General features: G+C 39.8%; 1 protein-coding gene across 1 annotated transcript in view; it reads left to right on the top strand.

Moving 5' to 3' along the window:
- Positions 1–22,654, top strand: part of CC2D2B (coiled-coil and C2 domain containing 2B) — a 123,641-nt gene that overhangs the window by 87,770 nt on the left and 13,217 nt on the right. The window contains exons 26-30 of the mRNA XM_062213940.1: positions 10,884–10,982; positions 13,146–13,328; positions 13,492–13,689; positions 14,888–14,977; positions 20,079–20,192. Of these exons, the coding sequence (XP_062069924.1) occupies positions 10,884–10,982; positions 13,146–13,328; positions 13,492–13,689; positions 14,888–14,977; positions 20,079–20,192 (684 nt within the window). The remainder of the gene's footprint in view (positions 1–10,883; positions 10,983–13,145; positions 13,329–13,491; positions 13,690–14,887; positions 14,978–20,078; positions 20,193–22,654) is intronic.

Here is a 22,654-nt window from a genome sequence, read left to right as displayed (position 1 = left end):
CTCAAAAGTTTCCCCCTACTCTGTTGGCATATCCTTTCTTCTTCTTTCTGCCTCCCACCCAAGGCAATCATTGATCTGCTTTCTATACCTATAGTTTCTATTTTCTAGAAATGAAATAAAACAGTGCATATTAATTTCATGCTTTGCTTCTTTCTTTTAGAAAAAATATTTTGAGATTTGTCCATGTGGTAGTGTCTGTCGATTAGTTCATTAATTTTAATTGCATAGTAGTATTCCACTGATACACATGCATCCTGTTGCATCTTTTAGTTACCTGTTGATGGACATTGAGTTTGTCTTTTTTTTTTACTATCATAAATAATGTTGCTATTGAACATTTGTACACATGTTTGTATAGACAAATGCTTTTTTTCTCTTAGTAAATACCTAGGAATGAAATGATTGGATATTATGGTAAGTAGATGTTCAAACAATTGCTAAATTGTTTTATAAAATAATTGTACCATTTTAAAATTTCCATCAGTAATGTGTAAGACTTCCAGTCCTTTAACTTTCTCAAAAATACTTTGTCAGACTTAAGTTACAGTGATTCTAATAGGTATGTGATGATTTTTTATTGCAGTTTTAATTTGCATTTCCTAATTACTAATGATTTGCCATTTGTATATCTTTTGTTAAAATGTCTTTTCAAGTATTTTGTTTTTAAAATAAGGATGGTTATTGAATTTTGAGGATTCTTTTTGTATTTTGTACATAAGTCCTTTATCAGATATGTTTTGCAGATAGTTTTCCAAGTGTGTAGCTTGTCTTTTCATTTTCTTTTTTTTTATTTAAGGCATACCAATTTCATGTATTTCATATATGCAAATTCAGGAACACAGTGATACTTTCCACCATACCCTCTCTCCCACCCATGCCCCCATCCTTTTTCTTCCTCCCTCTCCTATTCCCATTCTTATTTTTACAAAGATCTATTTTCAGTTAAATTTATTCTCATAAGATTAACCCTACACTAAGTAAAGAGTTCAACAAATAGTATGAAGAAGGAAAAAAAAACCACTGTTCCTCAACAATCAAGACAAGGGCCATTCAAAATCACCGTATCTCAAAGTGTCATTTTCACTCCTGTAGATTACCTTTTAAGTACTCTATTAGTTACCACAGATTAGGGAGAACACATGGTATTTGTCTCTTGGGGACTGGCTTATTTCACTAAATATAATGGTTTCCAGCTGCATCCATTTTGTTGCAAAAGACAGGATTTCATTTTTTTTTTACCACTGCCTAGTATTTCATAGTGTATGTATACCATTATTTCTTTATCTAGTCTTCAGTTGATGAACATCTGGGCTGATTCCATATCTTAGCTATTGTGATTTGGACTGCAAATAAACATTGGGGTACAGATCACTGTTTCATATGCTGTTTTTATTTGGATAAATTCCTGGAAGTGGGATGGCTGGGTAGTATGGTACTTCTGTATTCATATTTCTGAGGTATCTCCATACTATCTTCCACAGTGGCTGCACCAGTTTACAGTCCCATCAACAGTGGATTAGGGTACCTTTTCCCCACGTCCTCACCAGTATTAATTATTTGTTGATTTCTGAAGCATCAGAGTGATTTTGATTTGCATTTCTCTGATGGGTAGTGATCCTAAGCATTTTTCAAGTGCATATTGGCCATTTGAATTTCCCCTCATGAAAAATGCCTGTTCAAGTCCTTTGCCTATTTTTTAACTGGATTGTTTGTTTTGTTGTGGTTGAGTTTCTTGAGCTCTTTTTAGGTTCTAGATATTAATCCTTTATCAGTGGCATAGTTTGCATCAATTTTTTCCCACTCTGTTGGTTGCCTCTTCACTTTACTGAGTGTTTCTTTTACAGTGTAAAAGCTTGATGTAATCACATTTGAGCTTGGTGTAATCACATTTGTCAATTTTAGCTTTGATTTCCTGTGCTTCTGAGGTCTTCTCCAAGAAGTCTTTGCTTAAGACAATGTCTTGCAGAGTTTCCCCCAAATTCTCTAGTAATTTGATGGTATCAGGTCATAGATTTAGGTCTCTGATTCATTTTGGGTGGATTTTTGTGTAAAGTGCAAATCAGGGGTCTTGTTTCATACTTCTGCATGCAGAGATCCAGCTTTCCCAGCACCATTTATTGAAGAGACTGTTCTTGCTCTTGGGGGTGATTTTAGTTCCTTTGTCAAAGATTAGTTGGTCGTAGATGCATGGATTGATATCTGGATTTCTATTCTGTTCCATTTATCAACACATTTTTTTTTTGCCAGTACCAAGCTGTTTTGATTATAACTGCCCTGTAGTATGTCTTGAAATCTAGTATTATGATGCCTCCAGCTTTATTTTTGTTGTATAAGATTGCTTTAGCTATTCGAGGTCTCTTGGGTTTCCATATGAATTTTACCATTGTTTTTTCTAGATCTGAGAAGAATGTCTTTGGTATTTTGATTGGGATTGCATTGAAACTGTAAATTGTGGGGCCAGTGCTGTGGATCACTTGGCTAATCCTCCGCCTGCGCCACTGGCATTCCATATGGGCACCGGGTTCTAGTCCCGGTTGCTCCTCTTCCAGTCCAGCTCTCTGCTGTGGCCCAAGTGCTTGGGCCCCTGCACCCGCATGGGAGACCAGGAGAAAGCACCTGGCTCCTGGCTTCAGATCGGCATAGCACCAGCCATAGTGGCCATTTAGGGGGTGAACCAACAGAAGGAATATCTTTCTCTGCCTCTCTGTCTCTCTCACTGTCTAACTCTGCCTGTCAAATAAAAAAAAGAAACTGTAAATTGCTTTCAATAGTATGGACATTTTGATGATATTTATTCTTTCAATCCATGAACATGGATGATTTTTCCTTGTTTTGTGTGTGTGTTTGTGTATGTGTGTGTTCTTCTATTTCTTTCTTTAATGTTTTATAATTTTCATCGTGGAGATCTTTGACATTTTTGATTAAATATATTCCTAGGTACTTAATTTTTTATAGCTGTTGTGAATAGAATTCATCTTAGAAGTTCTTTCTCAACCATGACATTGTCTATGTATACAAATGCTATTGATTTTTGTGTGTTAATTTTGATGGAACAAAGACATAAGCCTCAACCATTATTGCTCACTGCCCAAAAGATAGATAAACATTAGAATTTATTCCTTGCCCTTGAATCTCAGTTGGATCTCATACTCTATACCCTTCATACCTCAGCCCCACAGCCACCTGAAAGACCGGTTGCTGGAACACCTGAAAGACCAGTTCTAGGAATTCACCTCCGTCTTCTGCTCCCTATCCCCACCCCCATCCCTAGAGCCTCCTAAAATAGAAAAAGGCCTGGCCCCTGGAGTTAGGGCCTTCTGCCATGTGTTCTATCATATGTACGCTGGTAGTTGGTCACCCATCTCTGCAAATTCATTTTTTCTGAATAAACTTGGTCTGGCTGTAAATTCATACACTGCCTTCTCTCTATTCTGTGCCTCTTTTCCTAACATTTATGGTGCCCCATGTGAGAAGACACCAATCTGCAACTTTTTTCCTAACAAATTTTATATACTGCCACTTTACCAAACTCTTTTATGAGTTCCAGTAGTCTCTGAGTAGGGTCTTTAGGATCCCTTATATATAGAATCATGTCATCTGCAAATAGGGATAGTTTGACTTCCTCCTTTCTAATTTGTATCTCTTTAGTTTCTTTTTCTTGCCTAATGGCTCTGGCTAAAACTTCCAGGACTATATTGAATAGCAATGGTGAGTGTGGGCATCCTTTTCTGGTTCTGTATCTTAGTGGTTGTGCTTCTAACTTTTCCCCCATTCAATCAAATGCTAGCTGTGGGTTTGTCATAAATTGTGTTGAGGAATGTTCCTTCTATAACCAGTTTGTTTCAGGTTCTCATCATGAAAGGATACTGTATTTTATCAAGTGCTTTCTCTGCATATACTGAGATAACCATATGGTTTTTGTTCTTCAGTTTGTTAATGTGATATATCACATTGATTGATTTTCAGATGTTGAACCATCCTTGCATACCAGGGCTGAATCCCACTTGGCCCGGGTGAATGATCTTTCTGATGTGTTGTTGGATTCGATTAGCTAGTATTTTGTTGAGGATTTTTATGTCTATGTTCTTCAGGGATATTGGTCTATAGTTCTCTTTCTCTATCATATGTTTTTCATAGAATCAGTTTGAAAAGATTCTCTCTTTTTCAATTGTTTGAATAGCTTGATAAGAATTGAAACTGGTTCTTTAAGTGGTCTGATAGAATCCAGAAGTGAAGCAATCTGGTCCTTGGATTTTCTTTGTTGGGAGGGTCTTTTTTTTAAAAAAAGATTTATTTATTTGAAAGGCAAGTTACACTGAGAGAGAAGGAGAGGCTGAGAGAGATAGAGAAAGCGGTCTTCCATCTGCTGATCCACTCCCCAACTGGCTGCAATGGCCAGAGCTGCGCCCCGAAGCCAGGAACCAGGAGCCTCCTCTGGGTCTCCCACGCGGGTGCAGGGGCCAAGGGCTTGGACCATCTTCCACTGCCCTCCCAGGCCACAGCAGAGAGCTGGATTGGAAGTGGAGCAGCTGGGACCAAACCAGTGCCCACATGGGATGCCAGCACTACAGGTGGCAGTCCCACCCACTAGCCACAGCGCCAGACCCACGAGGGTCTTTATTGCTGATTCCATCTCCATCTTGGTTATTGGTATGTTTAGGTTTTCTATGTCTTCATGACTCAATGTTGGTAGATCGTAAGTGTCCAGTAATCTATCCATTTTTCTAGGTTTCCCAATTTGTTGACATACAGCTATTTGTAGTAATTCCTGATGATTCTTTGTATTTCTGTGGTATCTGTTGTTACATTTCTTTATCATCTTTGATTTTATTGATTTGGGTCTTCTCTCTTTATTTTTTTTTGATTAGTTGGGCCAATGGTATGTCAATTTTGTTTATTTTCAAAAAAATCAGCTCATTTCATTGGTCTTTTGTATTTTTTTGTTTCAATTTTGTTTATTTCTTCTTTAATTTTAGTTTGTTCTTTCCTCCTACTAATTTTTTTTGTTGTTTTTCTAGATCTGTGAGATGCATTGATAGCTCATTTACTTGGTACCTTTCAAATCTCTTGATGTAGGCACCAATTGCTATAAGTTTCCCTCTTAACAGTTCTTTCGGTGTGTCCCATAAGTTTGGATATGTTGTATTGTTGTCTTCATTTGTTTCCAGAAATTTTTTATTTCTTTTTTGATTTCTTCTATGACCCCTGTTTGTTCAAGAGCATGTTGTTAAATCTCCATGTTTTTGCATATATTCTAAAGATTCTTGAGTTGTTGATTTCCAGCTTTATTCCATTGTTGTCAGAGAAGATACATGGTATGATTTTGATTTTTTTGAAGTTGCTGAGACTTGCTTTATGGCCTAGCATATGGTCTATCCTAGACAAAGTATTTTGCACAGATGAGAAGAATGTGTATTCTGCAAGTGTGGGATGAAGAGTTCTGTAGATATCAGTTAGGTTCATTTGGTCCATAGTTTAATTAGCTGTATTGTTTTTTTGTTGATTTTCTGTCTAGTTGATCTGTCCATTGATAAAAGTGGGGTGTTGAAGTCCCCTATTACTATTGTATTAGAGTCTGTGTCTCCCTTTAGATCCATTAACATTTCTTTTAAATAGCCAGGCACCCTGTAATTGGGTGCATGTATGTTTATTATCATCACATCTTCCTGTTGAATTGATCCCTTAATCATTACATAGTGCCTTTCTTTGTCTCTTTTAACAGTTTTATGTTAAAGTCTATTTTTTCTGATATTAGGATGGCTACACCTGCTCTCTTTTGCTTTCTGTTAGCATGGAATATCATTTTCCATCCTTTCCCTTTCAGTCTGTTTGTATCTTTGTTGGTGAGGTGTGTTTCTTTAGGCAGCAAATAAATGGATTTTGTGGTTTAATCCATTTAGCCTGTCTGTATCTTTTTTTGAAAAAGATTTATTTATTTATTTGAAAGAGTTATACAGAGAGATAAGGAGATGCAGAGAGAGAGAGAGGTCTTCTATCCACTGGTTTACTCCACAATTGGCCGCAACAGCTGGAGCTGTGCCAATCTGAAGCCAGGAGACAGGAGCTTCCCTGAGTCTTCTCATGCAAGTGCAGGGGTCCAAGGACTTGGGCCATCTTCTGCTGCTTTCCCAGGCCATAGCAGAGAGCTGAATCGGAAGTGGAGCAGCCGGGTCTTGAACCAGTGACCATATGAAATGCTGGCACTGCCCCCTCTCTGTATCTTTTAACTGGAGAGTTTAGGCCATTTACTTTCAAGGTGATTATTGATAAGTACCAACTTGGCCCTGCCATTTTTCTTTTTTTTTTTTTTTCTTTTTTAAAATTTTTTTGACAGGCAGAGTTAGACAGTGAGAGAGAGAGAGACAGAGTTATAGACAGTGAGAGACAGAAAGGTCTTTCTTCCATTGGTTCACTCCCTTAATGGCTGCCACGGCCGGTGCTGCACCGATCCAAAGCCAGGAGCCAGGTACTTCCTCCTGGTCTCCCATGTGAGTGCAGGGACCCAAGCACTTGGGCCATCCTCCACTGCCTTCCTGGGCCACAGCAGAGAGCTGGACTGGAAGAGGAGCAACCTGGACTAGAACCTGGGGTTCCGGCACCGCAGGCAGAGGATTAGCCTAGTGAGCCACAGTGCCAGCTGGCTCTGCCATTTTTCATTAATGTTCCTATTATTTACTTTGGATTTCCTTTGTACTTTTACTGGAAGATTTTCTTCCTTTACATTCTTCCATAGTGATGACTGTCTTTCTGTGTTTCTGTGTAGTACATCGTTAAGCATCTCTTGTAAGACTGGACAAGTGGTGACAAATTATTTCAATTTTTGTTAGTTATAGAAGGTATTTATTTCACTTTCACTCATAAATGAGAGTTTTGCAGGGAACAGTATTCTGTGTTGACAGTTTTTTTTTTTCTATTAAGACTTGGACTATGTCACTCCATTCTCTCCTAGCCTATAGGGTTTCTGATGAGAAGTCAGCTATGGGTCTAATTGGAGATCCTCTGAAAGTAATCTGTTGTTTCTCTCATACAATCTTGGAAGCTTTTCTTTATGTTTTACTTTGGAAGTTTTGACTGCAATATGTCGTGGTGAAGATCTTTTCTGGTCATGTCTACTAGGAATTCTGTGTGCTTCCTGTACTTGGACATCCCTTTCTTTCTCCAAATTGGGGAATAAATAGGCCTTCTGATCCATTCTCTCTTTCCACACCTTCAGAAACTCCTAAGACCCATATGTTGGGTTGTTTGATAGTATCCCATATATCTCCATCAGTGTTTTTAATTTTTATAATTTCTCCTTTCTTTCTTCCTTTCTTTCTTTCTTTCCTTCCTTCCTTCCTTCTCCTCCTCCTCCTCCTCCTCCTTCTCCTTCTTTTCTCTCTTTTTTTTCTTTTCTTTTTTTTGGTCTAATTGAAAAATTTCCAAAGATTTGTCCTCTAGCTTGGATATTCTTCTCCTTCACCACATCTGTTGTTAATGCTTTCTACTGTATTTTTTATTTGGCCTATTGAATTCTTCATTTCTAATATTCATTTTGATTTCTCTCTAACATCTCAATTTCAAGGGAAAAATTTTCATTCGTGTCATGTGTGCATTTCTTTAATATGTGGATTTGCTTCTCATTGCTTCTGAGTAATCCTATGATTAATCTTTTGAATTCTGTTTCAGGTGTTTCATCAATCTCTTCATCTTCACATTCTAATATTGAAGTGTTGTATTCTTTTGGGGATGGTTCATATTGTCTTCCTTAATCTAGTTTCTTGAATTTCTGCATTTATTTTTAGAAATTTGTGGAGATACTTGTTGGTTTTTCCCCCTGATGGCTTTTATCTTTGAACTATTCCTCTGTGGCTTAGTGGAATGTCTGCTCTTTCTGTGAATACCCAGAGGTGTGTGCTGGGTGTGGACAGGGAGTTCTAGGCAGTGCTCCAGGGTAGGGCAGATTTCCAGGTTAATATCCAAGTTGAGCATGGTAGATCTTTTGTTAACAGAAGGGTTATGGTTACCTCTGTTGGCATAATCACACCCTCACCTTCTCTCTTCCAAGGTGATCAATGCCAGGGTATTAGCCCTCATTGGGTGCAACACTCACCCATGCTTCCACATGAACTGCACAATGGATCTATGCATTCTTCTGTGTGAGCACCGATCCCATTACAATGACCCACCCCACACAGTCAGGGAGCTCTGAGCATGTGGATCCATACACGTCTATTTCCCGGAGAACCAGCTACATCCTGTGCCCTTTCATGCAGTCACAGAATCCCCACAGTCTCAGCACTCAGGGTTCCCACAGTCACAAGGTACAGAGGATCCACTCTGCTATATTAGCCTGGACCATCCACAGAGAGACTGAGATGTTCCCAGAGCCAGCTGCCTGTGGGTGTTCCACCTAGGCAGTTGGAGCCCCGGAGCCCCAGAGCCTGTGATATGTTGAGAGGCTGGGGTCACTTCACAGTCATATGTGGTTGCTCAGCCCTCTGTAATTCCTCCAAGCCAGACTCAAAGTCAGTGGGGACTGTGAATTTTTCCTTCTGGTAAAATCCCTGGATCACACACTTGCCCAGTACCCACCAGCTGCAGTCCTACTCATTTCACAGTCGTGCTGGACATGTAAAAGAGTCTCTGCAACCAGTACTACTGTTGGAATGGCTCCTTTTCCCCACCTGTTTTCAGGTTTGTGCACGGGAGCTGCTGTGTTTCCCTCTGTTGACAAGATGGTTACTCTCCCTGCCAGTTGCTGGGTATGCACACAAGACCTGCAGCAACTGCTACCTACTTATGTCCAAAATGGCACCCACCTTCTCTCAGCTGATTGTTGAGCACTGTTGGGGGAGGTGGGGTATGGGAGAGAGAGACACTTTTTTTTTTTTTAAATTCTGGGTGTTTCAGTACCCTGTTCCCCTCAGGGCTCTTAGCCGGACTCAAAGACAGTATAGTCCACTAGGCTCTCCCTCAGGCTCTATCACCAGTGGCAGGGGCCACTGCATTCTGATCAAGCCTGCTCTGCAAAGCTGGCACTTTCTCCAGCTCAGGGCTGCTAGAGTCATTTGTTGTGTCCGTGCTCATTGCTGTGTATCTGCACCTTCCATGCAGATCCGTGGCATCTCTCCTCCTCCTGCAGAATCTCCACTGCGGTTTTCCCTCCAGCTCTTCCCTGAGAATGCACTTTCTCCACTTTTTTGGGTTACTATTTTCGCCTATCCTAGTGCATACCTCCCTGTCGCTATTCTGCCATCTTGGAATCCCCTGTCTTTTCATTTTCTTGTCAGTGTCTTTTGAAAAGCAAAGTTTTAAATTTTGATGAAATCAGATTTCTGGCCGGCACCGCGGCTCACTAGGCTAATCCTCCGCCTGCGGCGCCGGCACATGGAGTTCTAGTCCTGGTTGGGGCGCCAGATTCAGTCTCGGTTGCTCCTCTTTCAGTCCAGCTCTCTGCTGTGGCCCAGGTAGGCAGTGGAGGATGGCCCAAGTGCTTGGGAGGCCGCAAGGGAGACCAAGAGGAAGCACCTGGCTCCTGGCTTCGGATTGGCGCAGCGCGCCGGCCATGGCAGCCATTTGGGAGGTGAACCAACGGAAAGAAGACCTTTCTCTCTGTCTCTCTCTCTCTCTCTCTCTCACTGTCTAAGTCTGCCTGTCAAAAAAAATCTTTTTGATGAAATCAGATTTCTCAATTTGCTCAATTTGGTGTCATATATTTCAGCCCTGTTTTTGTCTTGTGTATTTTGCCATTCTGTTCTTCGGTTCATAAATGTATAGAGGTGTATTTATTTTTGATGAATTGATTCCTTTATTGCTATGAAATATTACTCTTTATTCTTGGTTGTATTTCTTGTGTTTTTAAAAATTAATTAATTAGCTAATTATTTTATTTGAGGGACAAAGAGAAAGACTTCCTATCCACCAATTCTCTCTGCAATTGTCTGGGAGCAAGAAACTCAATCCAGGTCTCCCACGTGGATGGCAGGGACCCACATACATGAGCCATCACCTGCTGCCTCCTAGGATGTGCCTTAGCAGGAAGCTAGAATCGGAAGTGGAACTAGGATCAAACCTAGCACTCCAATATGGGGTGCAGTCATTCCAAGCAGCATCTTAATCACTACACTAAATGTCTACCCATATTTCTCTTTTTAACTTTCTGGTAAATACATAGGGAATTTTAAAAATTCACTAAAATTTCATATTATCTTTTTATCTCATTTTTCAACAAACTTTTTAATGCCCCTTCATATAGTCACTCCAGCTTTTCTTTTAATTAGTGGTTATATGGTACATCTTTTTGTTTCTTTATTTTAATTTGTGTCTTTGTATTTACATGGGTTTACTATAGACAGCACATAGTTGGGTCTCTGCCTTTTAATGTGTGTCTGTTTACATTTTGTCTGATTATCGAACTGGCTAAGTTCCGTCTTCCTATTTGTTTCTTGCTTATCTCATCTGCTCTTTTGAACCTCTTGCCTTCTTTTGGATAGATACTACTATAATTCCATTTTATGTCCACTATTAGCTCTACTTCCTTATTTCCTTAATTATTGTTCTAAAATTTATAATATTTAATTTATCACAGTCTGCCTTTATATAATACTACTTCATATATAGGGTAAGAACAGGCTATTATAACACATTCATTTCCCCTTCCTGGATTTTATGCTAGTGTTGTCATACATTTTACTTAAATGTATGTCATAAACTCCACAATTGTACATTATTTTTTGCTTTAAATAGTCTGTTATCTTGCAATGAAATTAAAAAGTAAGGAAAAATCTCTATATATATTTTAGTTTCTTTTTAAAAATAGAGAATGATTTTTATACTTACCTGTGAGTTTGTGAAGCTATTCATCACATGATATTAAGTAATAAAAAATTTATTTGTTTTAATAGGACCACTGTCTCAAGAGCTGTAGTAGTCATTCATATGTAAAAAAGAATTGGCTTGGATCCATCATCTTCCCTTTCTCTGCTCTTCTGCAACAATCTGAGGTAATGGAATGTGGTTGTTTGCTACTTATTCTGTGTTCTGACCTCTGACTAATACAAACTCTTTCTGTTTTCTTGGAATTAGATTCTGTGATTGGCAGGTAGTAGGTCAGTTGAAATTATCTCACACTAGAGAATATTCTGGGGTTTGGGGGTGTTTGAAGGTCGTGGCTCTCTCGAAAATAGGGGACATTCACAATTTTTTTATTTTTAGAGTGTTCATTAATAAAGAATAGGACAACTAACCTTAATTCATAAAATGCAAATTTATATAATGCATATTTTACATATATATAAATATATAAGAATTCCATAAAGACCAGATTCATGAAATATTCTGATGAATGTTGTTGCTTTGTAGCCCCAGAAGTTTCATCTTGTCAGCATTGCTTATGGCAATGGTGAGATTGATGATGAGTAGCTAGTCAATATCAGGCACTTAAGGGCTATACTGTTGAGTTATGTGGCAAGAAAATGCCTACATCGTCAGCAAAGCATAAAAACCCCAGGCTAGACTCCATTTTAGGCTCTATTACTTACTGAGCGGTCTTAGGCATGTGCTTGATACCTCTGAGGCTATACTAACACTGAAGACCTCAAGATTCAGAAAAGAATTTTCTATTTCAGAGATTCACTGCCTGTGGAAGAAAACTAACATTTCTGCACAATGTGACAATGCTGATGTGCTTTAATAGAGTTATGAGATAGGTACTATGAAGAACATACAGTAGGGAGTGCTTACTCTTCTGCATTAAAGGAGGGGATGGGACATGGAGTTTCAAAGTGGATGAGAAAAGAACGAGGGTAATCAAAGTCACAGAAGACTTTACTGAGGCGGTAGCTTTTGAATCAAGTCCTTAAAAATGATTAGGCATTTGAATAAGTAGGACTGTGTGCATGTGTGTTAGGACAGCAATAGGCCATATACAACATCAGAAAACTTGACTAACAGTGGCCAATATGGGTAAGAGGTCTATTTATTTCACCTAAAATGAAATCAGATGCCAGTGCGTCAGCTCAAGGACATTATCAAGAATCCAAGCTATTTTTGTTTTCCTTGTCCACTGTCCCTATCTTATGATTTTCGTTTCATAATTTCAAAATGTTCACTGTCAATCCAGCCTCATATGTATGTTGCAACAGCTGACAGGGAGAAACAAAAAGGGACAGTCCCTGTATCAGGAAAAGAGGCAGTTCCCAGAAAACTCCAACAGACTTCTGTTTCAGTTTCATTTATATGACATGGCCACTACCTGTTGTTGTGTGACCAACTTTGTTACAAGATTGTTGATAAGAGAGGAGAAGAGAATGGGTGTTAGGTAGTAGAGAAGACATGCTTCATAATGTGCAGTCACAAGAAGTCAGGATGGAGTAAATTGCAAATCTAAGTGTTGCAAATAAAGAGCAACAGGAATTTAAATTGTTGAAGTACAAGGCTTCCCACATTTATAAATCCCTGCAGACATTTCTCAGTCTCAAGCCAGATACAGGGGTAGTCAAGAAAGTGGACTTTAAAGCCTGGCATTGTGGTGCAGTAGGTTAAGCCACCACTTGCAATGCTGGCATCCCATATTGGAGTGCTAGTTCAAGTGTCAGCTACTCTACTTCTAATTCAGCTTCCTACAAATGTGCCTGGGGAAGCAGCAGAAGATGGCCCCAAGCACTTGGATCCCTTATACCCATGTGGGATGGAGTTCCTGGTTCCTGGTTTTGGCCTGGTTTATCCATGGCTGTTGTGGCCAGTTGGGAAGTAAATCAGTGGATAGAAGGTCTTGCTTCCTCTGTTTGCCACTCTGCCTTTAAAATAAATTTAAAATTTTTTTTAAAAAATATGGGCTTCACAGTGGGAGCTCCATTAATCATTAGTTCTGTTATCTTAAACACATTATTTCAATGCCCTGAGCCTCAGTTTCTTTATCTGCAAAAGAGAGACAAGGCTGTATCTACTCCACTGGGTGTTGGGCTCTATATTGAGCACTTGGCACAGTGCCTAACACAATGTGCTTAGGGATTATTATCTATTATTATTACTACTCGTTGTTAATAGATACACATGTACCCATGTATGCCTGTTCCTTGCCTTGAATAGAACTGAGCTGGGTTATAATATATTTGATTGATGTTTACTTTCATTATGCATAATCTATTACATTAATGTTATTTCAGATTAGTGGAACATTTCAAGTAAATATTCCACCAGTTTTGCTTGGGTATACTTGGAGTAAGACTTATGTATCTCCTAAAGAAGATTATATTGGACAGAATTTAAAAGAATGTACCTTCTTAAATATTTTTGCTACCATTGAACCTCAAATATCACATGTCACCTGTAATCCAAAACTAGATAAGGTAGGTTTTACTCTGAATTATTTTTATAGATACCATCAAGGATGTGTAAACTATTTTAAAAACCATAATAATTTCAAGGCTGGCAAAAGTAAACATTTGTTCTTGATGTTTTCTTATAGAAACAATATGGTACAATGTTGATGTACTTTAAATTTGATTCTAGTTTTCAGATCAAATAGATGTTTTGCAGAGAGCACAGATTTTTGAAAGAAGTTGTAAGGCAGTGTTTCCCAACCGAAGAATCATAACTACTGTTCTTAATGATGAAGGGATACAGATCTTAGTAACAAGATACATCAAGGCATTAAATCCACCTCAGCAAATTCTGGATATATTTCTTCAAGATTCTAACACAACCCTTGTGAGTTCTGTTTATTCTAACAGCTTCCTTGGGATTAAAGAGCAGCTATGGAGAATCACTCTTACCTTCTGTTTCTTCAAACTTTTTTTAAAAGATTTATTTTATTTATTTGAAAGACAGAGATACAAAGAGAGGTATAGACAGAGAGAGAGAAGCCTTCCATCTGCTGGTTCACTCCCCAAATGGTCACAACAGCCACTTCCAGTCCAGCTCGTATGGGTTGCTGGCACTGCAGGCCGGCAGCTTTAACCTACTATGCCACGGCTCCGGCCCCTATTTCTTCAATCTTGTCGTTTGGCTGTCCTCAGAATATTTATATTATCTGTGAGTTACAAACCTCCCTTCTCTATAACCTAAAATCAAAAGTCTTACTTTAGACTGCCTTTTGCTATACTTTGCTTTTCTCTCATGAGTTTCTTCCAGCTTTTGTTTTTTGACAGCCAGTGTCCAAGGAGACAATAATGCTTTCAAATTTCTTTCAAAGATTATTTTATCTTTAAAAACATACATAAATCCTACATTCTTTGATTATCAAGGATTGTGAACATATGTTTTAATTGTGTGAGGTCACCAATGTGGAAGGTCACAATGCACAGATGGCAGCTGTCATACATCAATTACAATGTTAACAAACTTTCTGTGTTAACTCACTGTTCGTATCTCTTTCTTCTTTCCTACCATAGTCTGAGTCCTTGTCTCTAGCACTTTCTGGTGAAAAAGTCAACAATATATAAGTCAAACAGTTGTTTGCGAAAAGCACTATTTCTGCTGTGACTACTTAAAATAAGCTTATATCAGTAAAAAACAAATTTTGAAAGATGTTGAACCTAAAAGCAAATCAAACTTTTGCTATTTTTCAACGTTTAAAATACATGTTTAATGTTAATATTGTTGTAATGTTTAAAGTTTTCATAATTTTAATAATTTATTATAATAAAATATTAAATATAAATGATTATGAATCTCTGGAATCAGGCCAAAGTGGACTCAGTTCCCAGGCTCACATATAGTATTAACCTGCAACCCTCAACAAGCAATTTTATCACTCTATGCTTGTTTTCTCCTCTGTAAAACTAGAATAATAATATTGTCTACTTTATAGGCTTAGAGTATATGGTAAATGAGATAATGCATGTAAAGCACTGTGCTTGGTAATGCACATATATTACACACTCAATAAATGCTAATATTATTCTAGGACCTCGTTGCTCGATTTGTGTCTTTGATCCCTTTTATGCCTGATACGCTGGATGAAAATGATGGTTCTGATATATGGATGACATCAGAGGTAACACATTACATTTTATAATTAAAATATATAGTATATCTTACTTGTTCTTCTTTTAAAGAAGCCTTTTAAAATATTATGTATTTATATAGTGCTTTGCCTTATGAAATTTAGGGATATGTTAATTTTATGCATCATTTTCAGTTCTGTAACAATCTGTGGAAATAACTCATAAGTACCAAAAATCTTTTCAACATTCTTAATGGTAGTTCATGAATATTTTAATTTAGTAGGAATTCCAGGAATATGATAATATGATACTCTCCAGGAGCAAAATGGCTTATTAATATGGGGTTGGCCACACCCTGAAGTTTGAGGCAAACACCACGATTTCCCAAAAGTTTTCCCCAGTCTCCCCCCATCTGAATGAAGAGCTATTATAGTATTGTTCTTCTTTAGTACTTGGATTGAAATTCTTTATAAACTGATTTCCAAATAAAATACAGGCCCTGTGTAATGTCTGCAATATAATTACACTAAAAAGTTATTTGTTGTTTATCTAAAATTCAAATTTAAATGGATGTACTATACATTTTTCTAAATCTGGCAACCCTTATTAGAATATTCTTGCATTCTACCTTGAACTATAGTTGCTTACATATGGAGTCTGTAGAGATGCAGGCCTTTCTTTCATCCCTGAAAGTTCACTGGAATAAATTGATGAAGAAATTAATTGAAGAAAGATTCACAAATTTGTTACAGGTACAGAGGCAATCATGGGATGTAACTACCCACTAGTTTGACATGATTCAGAAACTTATATGCCAGGGCCAGCACTGTGGTGTAGCAGGTAAAGCTGTTGCCTGCAGTGCGGGCATCCCATATGGGCACCAGTTCCAGTCCTGGCTGCTCCACTTCTGATCCAGCTCTATGCTATGACCTGGGAAAGCAGTGGGAGATGGCCCATTGCTTGGGTCCTTGGGCCTCTGCACCCTCATGCGAGACCCCGAGGAAGCTCCTGGCTCCTAGCATTGGATTGGCACAGCTCTGGACATTGTGGCCATCTGGGGAGTGTATTAGCAGATGGAAGACCCCTCTCTCTCTCTCTCTCTCTCTCTCTCTGTGTTTGTGTATGTGTGTGCCTCTGCCCCTCTGTGACACTGCCTTTCAAATAAATAAATAAATCTTTTTTTAAAAAAAGAAGCTTATATGCCTCTTTTCCATAGGTAAGGGGATAATGGTGAATATGGACAGTTTTTAGAGGAATGATAACAAAATTTTAGGGGAATTCAGTGGACTTGGAGAAACATACAGTGCCCTAGGACAAAGTCTGTTGGGCTTGCAGAACAAACATGGATTATAAATTATTCTCTTTGGGATACTGGGTGCAACCAGAGAGGAGACAATGGTATGACAGGTTCTATCCAAGTGCATTGACAGGCTTCAGCCTTTCTTGCGAACATAGGAATTTAGTTAAATGAAAACTTGGAAGGACCCAAAGGTAATTATTCTTTCCCTTGGAGGGTCTAGAATTTAAGCAAACAAGGAGATATCATAGTAAAGCTTCTTCAAGACTAGACTGCTCTCTAAGTTCCTTTAATTTAAAACAATCAGCATGCTATGGCACCATATTTTAAGGTGACAGTCCCTGGACCCCTTCAACTCCATATCCATGTTCTGTGCAACAAATCCCACTTGTACTCTCCTTGAAGGCAAAGAGAGACTTGGTTCTTGTTTATTCTTAATATTTATCACGTTTACACTGCTTTAACTTTAGCAGTAATTCAAAAACATATTTTTAAGTGGAAAACATAAATTTGATGGAAGCCTTACAGAAGGACTTTCTTTTTTTTTTTTTTTTTTTTTTTTTTTTTTTTTTTTTTTTTGGACAGGCAGAGTGGATAGTGAGAGAGAGAGACAGAGAGAAAGGTCTTCCTTTTTGCCGTTGATTCACCCTCCAATGGCCGCTGCAGCTGGCGCATCTCACTGATCCGAAGCCCATGCGGGTGCAGGACCCAAGGACTTGGGCCATCCTCCACTGCACTCCCGGGCCATAGCAGAGAGCTAGCCTGGAAGAGGAGCAACCGGGATAGAATCCGGTGCCCCAACCAGGACTAGAACCCGGTGTGCCGGCACCGCAAGGTGGAGGATTAGCCTGTTAAGCCATGGCGCCGGCCAGAAGGACTTTCATCTAGAATTGATAGTCTTTGCACTTATCTGGAGTTTGAACTAAAATGGATTTAGGGGGCACAGAGTTAATAAGTTCATTACATTACCCTCTGCTAAGAAGGATCAAGGGAGGCACAAACATGATTTTATTCCAGGATCCAGTGATTCAAATCTGGTAGAACTCAGAAAGATGTCATTCAGTCTAGACTCTTCTGAGATTCTTTGAACTAATGTGTTCAGGGGTATTATGATCATGCAGAACACTGAAAGATGCTAAGCTAAAAATAATCATGAAAGCAATACTAGTGCCCTCAAGTCCCCCAGCCAAAACAGCAAAGATAACTAAGAAGGTTACTACAGGCTCCTGTTGGCTAGTGTCTTCCCATTGACATACACCCTTGGTTAAAGGATGCTGGGGAGTGTATGACTAATTAGATTTCTCAAGACAAATGAGTTATTTTATTCCATTTAACACAGTCTTTGGAGTTAAGCAAACATGGATTTAAATTATAGTTCAACAATTTAATAGCTGTTTCATCATCAATGTTATACAGAAGGTTTTTTTAAAAGATTTATTTATTTATGTGAGAGGCAGAATTTACAGACAAAGAGGGTGGGAGAGAGAGAGATCGAGATCTTCCATCTGCTGGTTCACTCCCCAGAGAGCTGTAATGGCCGGGGTTAGGCCATTCTGAAGCCCTAGAGCCAGGAGCTTCTTCCAGTTCTCCCACATGAGTGCAGGGGCCCAAGCAGGGAGCTAGATTAGAAGTGGAGCCTCCAGGACTCGAACCAGTGCCCATGTGGGATGCAGGCTCTGCAGGTGGCAGCTTTACCTGCTATAAATGAGATAATATGCACAGCATCTGGAATAAAGATCAGTAAGTTATATACGTACTCTTATCCTGTCCCTGCTCCTCTTAAAAATATAGCCAGGGGAACCTCCATGGCTTAACATTGAAAACTATTCATGTTCTGCCTTTAACTCTCCTCGCTTTTTCTACTTTTCTTCCAAAAGGGTCTCCTTACTATCTTCTCTAATCCATCTCCCTCACCATCACATTTAGTCAGTGTGTATTGATATGGACACATCAGTTATTAAAACAATGAAATGTGGCCGGCGCCGCGGCTCACTAGGATAATCCTCTGCCTTGCGGCGCCGGCACACCGGGTTCTAGTCCCGGTCGGGGCACCGATCCTGTCCCGGTTGCCCCTCTTCCAGGCCAGCTCTCTGCTGTGGCCAGGGAGTGCAGTGGAGGATGGCCCAAGTGCTTGGGCCCTGCACCCCATGGGAGACCAGGAGAAGCACCTGGCTCCTGCCATCGGAACAGCGCGGTGCGCCGGCCGCAGCACGCTACTGCGGCGGCCATTGGAGGGTGAACCAACGGCAAAAGGAAGACCTTTCTCTCTGTCTCTCTCTCACTATCCACTCTGCCTGTCAAAAAAAAAAAAAACAAAAAACAATGAAATGCTTCCAAATTGATTGGTGAATAGCTACTGCCAAGTAGTAAGCTAAGCCTTCACCTACATCACCCAGCATCCCATATGGGCACCAGTTCATGTACCAGCTACTCCTCTTCCAATCCAGCTCTCTGCTTATGGCTTGGGAAAGCCATAAGTGCTTGGGCCCCTGCACCCACCTGGGAGACCTGGAAGAAGCTCCTTGTTCCTGGCTTCAGATCAGCCCAGCCCCAGCCATTGCAGTCATTTGGGGAGTGAACCAGCAGATGGAAGACCTTTTTCTCTGTCTTTCCCTCTCTCTTTCTTCAACTCTACCACTGAAAGAAATAAATAAAAAAATATTTCTTAAAAAAGAACTCCTTTGTTCCCACCCCTCAAGCCCCCATCTCCTGGCCATCACAGCCCCTTCTTGGAGATACCAATGACCTAGAAAACACATGTTGCATCTAAATGGTGTAGCTGCTACTCAGCAACATCACTTTGCTGGCATTTGAACATTTGGACCCATGTATTTGTTAGAACTTTTGATCTTTTACAAAAGAAGCTTAAATCCAGTTTAATATGAGACTTCCATCTTTTTTAACATTCTAGCAGACAGGACTTAGCTGTAGACTAGAAGTAGTTCACAGACCACCAATGTGCCTCTTCTGCTACACCTTGGCTTTCTTGCCCTACTGCCTACTGGCATCCCATATTTGATCTGTTACACCCAGGTCAGCTGTTCAGCTCTTTCAGTCTAAGAAGTTTTTTTTTTTAAGATTTATTTATTTATTTGAAAGGTGGAGTTACACAGAGAGAGAAAAGGAGGGACAGAGAGATCTTCCATCCACTGGTTTACTCCCCACGTGGCTGCAGTGGCCAGATCTAGGCCATTCCGAAGCCAGGAGCCAGGAGCTTCTTCCATGTCTCCCCCATGGGTGTAGGGACCCAAGGACTTGGGCCATCCTTTACTGCTTTCCCAGGCACATTAGCAGGGAGCTGGATTGGAAGTAGGGCAACTGGGACTCAAACCAGTATGGGATGCCACTCTGCCAAGTTTTAATCACTCTTCCTGATTGCACTCTACGTCTGATCTCTTCCTTTCTTTGAGAGACTATATTGGTACAGGACATAAATACTCCATTGCCCAAAGGATCACTTCCTCCAGAAACCTGTGTGATTCTCTATCAGATAAAGTTCCTCAAAATATCAGTCCATACATTCCTGCTTACCCAGGGCAGTTTAGTTTTGTCCTTAACAAGCAAAATAATGTCCCACTTCGGATTCAAATTATCTGATCACTCTATTCATTATCTGCCCATAATAAAGATGATACCAGTGTTCCCAGTCAATATTCTCTTTCTGTAATACCCTAGCAAAGGCAGGGATTTCTGCTTTGCTGCCACCTTAGGAACCTCATAAAAATAAGTATGCTTGGGACTGAAGAGGGAAGAGGGGCACTAAATCTACTGTACGTTTGCATTACTTGACTTTCCATTCCTTTTTTTCTGCTGGTTTTTTTTTTGTTGTTGTTTGTTTGTTTGTTTTACCTTAGCGCTGCATCAGCTTGGCTATTGGAAATAAGGAGGAGCATGCCATACTTCTGTGTAATTTCTTTCTGTATTTTGGAAAGAGTGCATTGGTCCTCCTGGGAAGCTCAATGTTGGAGGTAATTTCTAGAATTCATATTGATAGCTTAAGCAAAACTACATCAGATTTCAGCTGCCAGTTTAAAAGACTTCAAGCCAAAGTTTCCATCTTGTCACATGCTAATTAGGAAATTTCAGAGGCAAAAAGTTATCAGCAAAGAGGATACTGCTAGTTCAAAATGTTCGGTGCAAATAACTTTCTTTTGTTATACTCTTTTAGAAAATAGTACTAAAATAGTGCCACTTGATGAAGTTACTGGGAATATATGAATATGTTAAAGGTATTAGGAGCAGCATCTCTTCATAACAAATGCTCAGTACATGGTGATAGTGGCAATGCAGCAATGTAGTTGTAGTGCCTGTTATCCAAAATAACCAGCAGCAGTATCCCATGTTTCCAATCCTGTATTTTAAGATCTCTAAGAAATACTTCTTCTCATTCTCAATTGCCTAGGTTTTAATCTTAAAAGAAGTGGGCCAGAAACTCATGTTTACTATCTGAAATATTGGTAACTTACATTAGATGCTTCTGCATTCATACTGGCAGAAAGCTATCTTTTTTGGACTATTTTTAGCCACACCTGTGTATCTTGCTAAGTGTTAACATTGCCAGTCTTACATTATTGTATGGCCGTTTATTTTCCTATATTCCCCTGGCTTAGTTTATTGTTTCTGTGTTGTTTGTTAACCAAAAGCCTGGATTTAGTCTCCTATGTGATCATCTGCTATAGTTTTAGATGCCACTAGATGGCAGTACACAGTCAACAGTATTTGAACAGTATTTGTACTTGTACCTGTGAACCAACTCCACAGGAGGCAGCCCTGCAGGTTCTCTGCAGCTGTGTGGCTGAGGTGAAGCCTCTCCTTTACTAAGCAGATGAGCACAATAAGGGCTTTGGAGTTAGGAAGACCTGGCTCCCCAGCATAGTGTTAAGAATACGGGTCTGTGTGATTGGAAGGGGAGAGGGAGCGGGAAAGGGGAGGGTTGTGGGTGGGAGGGAAATTTTGGGAGGGGGAAGCCATTGTAACCCATAAGCTGTACTTTGGAAATTTATATTCATTAAATAAAAGTTTAATTAAAAAAAAAAAAGAATACGGGTCTGGCCTGCGCCGCAGGCTAATCCTCCGCCTGCGGCGCCGGCATCCTGGGGTTCTAGTCCGGGTTGGGGCGCTGGATTCTGTCCCAGTTGCCCCTCTTCCAGTCCAGCTCTCTGCTGTGGCCCGGGAGTGCAGTGGAGGATGGCCCAAGTCCCTGGGCCCTGCACCCGCATGGGAGACCAGGAGAAGCACCTGGCTCCTGCCTTCAGATCAGCGTGGTACACTGGCCACAGCAGCCATTGGAGGATGAACCAATGGCAAAAGAAAGATCTTTCTCTCTCTCTCTCACTGTCCACTCTGCCTGTCAAAAAAAAAAGAAAAAAAAAAAGACGACTATGGGTCTGATGGGATGACTGTAAGTTCACATTATGGGTCTGTTGGTGTGACTGCTGTTCACAATAATATTTTATGGAGAGGAGCTCAAAGAGTCCAAACAAAGAAATAGCTAGGAGATAAAAATACTGCCTACTCTGATTTTATCTGTACACACCATATACATTTTTAGAAATATCACATTGCATCCCATAAATACGTAAAATTATTACATATTAATCAGAAATCCAACTTAAAGAAAATGATTATGTGTTTGTGGTACAGTCAGACCCAGAAATGCCACTCACTAACTGTATGATGTCAGCCTTGTTTATTTCTGAGCCTCATCTCTTCACACAACAGGAATAATACCCTTGCCTGTTGCCCTGAACTAGGCCCTCAACCTCTGATTCTTCATCTGAAAGATGAACACAGTAATCATTCCCACTCTGTAGAATCAGGAGTGAATTAAAGTCAGAAAATGAGTGTCAGTTCTTGGCACAGAAGCTGGTATGCAGAAATATTCCATAAATGTTAAATAGTCTTATTATTATCACCTGAAACTTTTATTCTTTGCTAAGAAAGGCTTACACTACAACAGGTATGTGAAGAACAAAATAATAACAACAGAATAACCAATTTTTATTCCTCAGATTGGTTTCCTGTATACTTTATTTTTTATTTTTAAGGTTTGTTTATTTATTTATTTGAAAGGCAGAGTTGCAGAAAAGCAGAGGCAGAGAGAGAGAGAGGTCTTCCATCCACTGGTTCACTCCCCAAATCACTGCAATGGCCAAAGCTGCGCTGATCTGAAGCCAAGAGCCGGGAGCTGCTTTCAGGTCTCCCAGGCAGGTGCAGGGCCCAAGGACTTGGGCCATCTTCCACTGCTTTCCCAGGCCATAACAGAGAGCTGGATTGAAAGTGGAGCAGCCAGGACTCGAACTGGCACCCATATGGGATGCCGGCATTGCAGGCAGCAGCTTTACCCACTATGCCACAGCACCAGCCCCCCTGTATACTTTCTTATTAACCTCTAATTTCAAATTTTGTTCTCAATTTTAATTTAACAACC

Source organism: Lepus europaeus, chromosome 17, assembly GCF_033115175.1.
Source record: "Lepus europaeus isolate LE1 chromosome 17, mLepTim1.pri, whole genome shotgun sequence".
Lineage (NCBI taxonomy): Eukaryota > Metazoa > Chordata > Mammalia > Lagomorpha > Leporidae > Lepus > Lepus europaeus.
The sequence above is the reverse complement of the archived record's forward strand: the minus strand, read 5'-3'. Positions and strand labels throughout refer to the sequence as shown.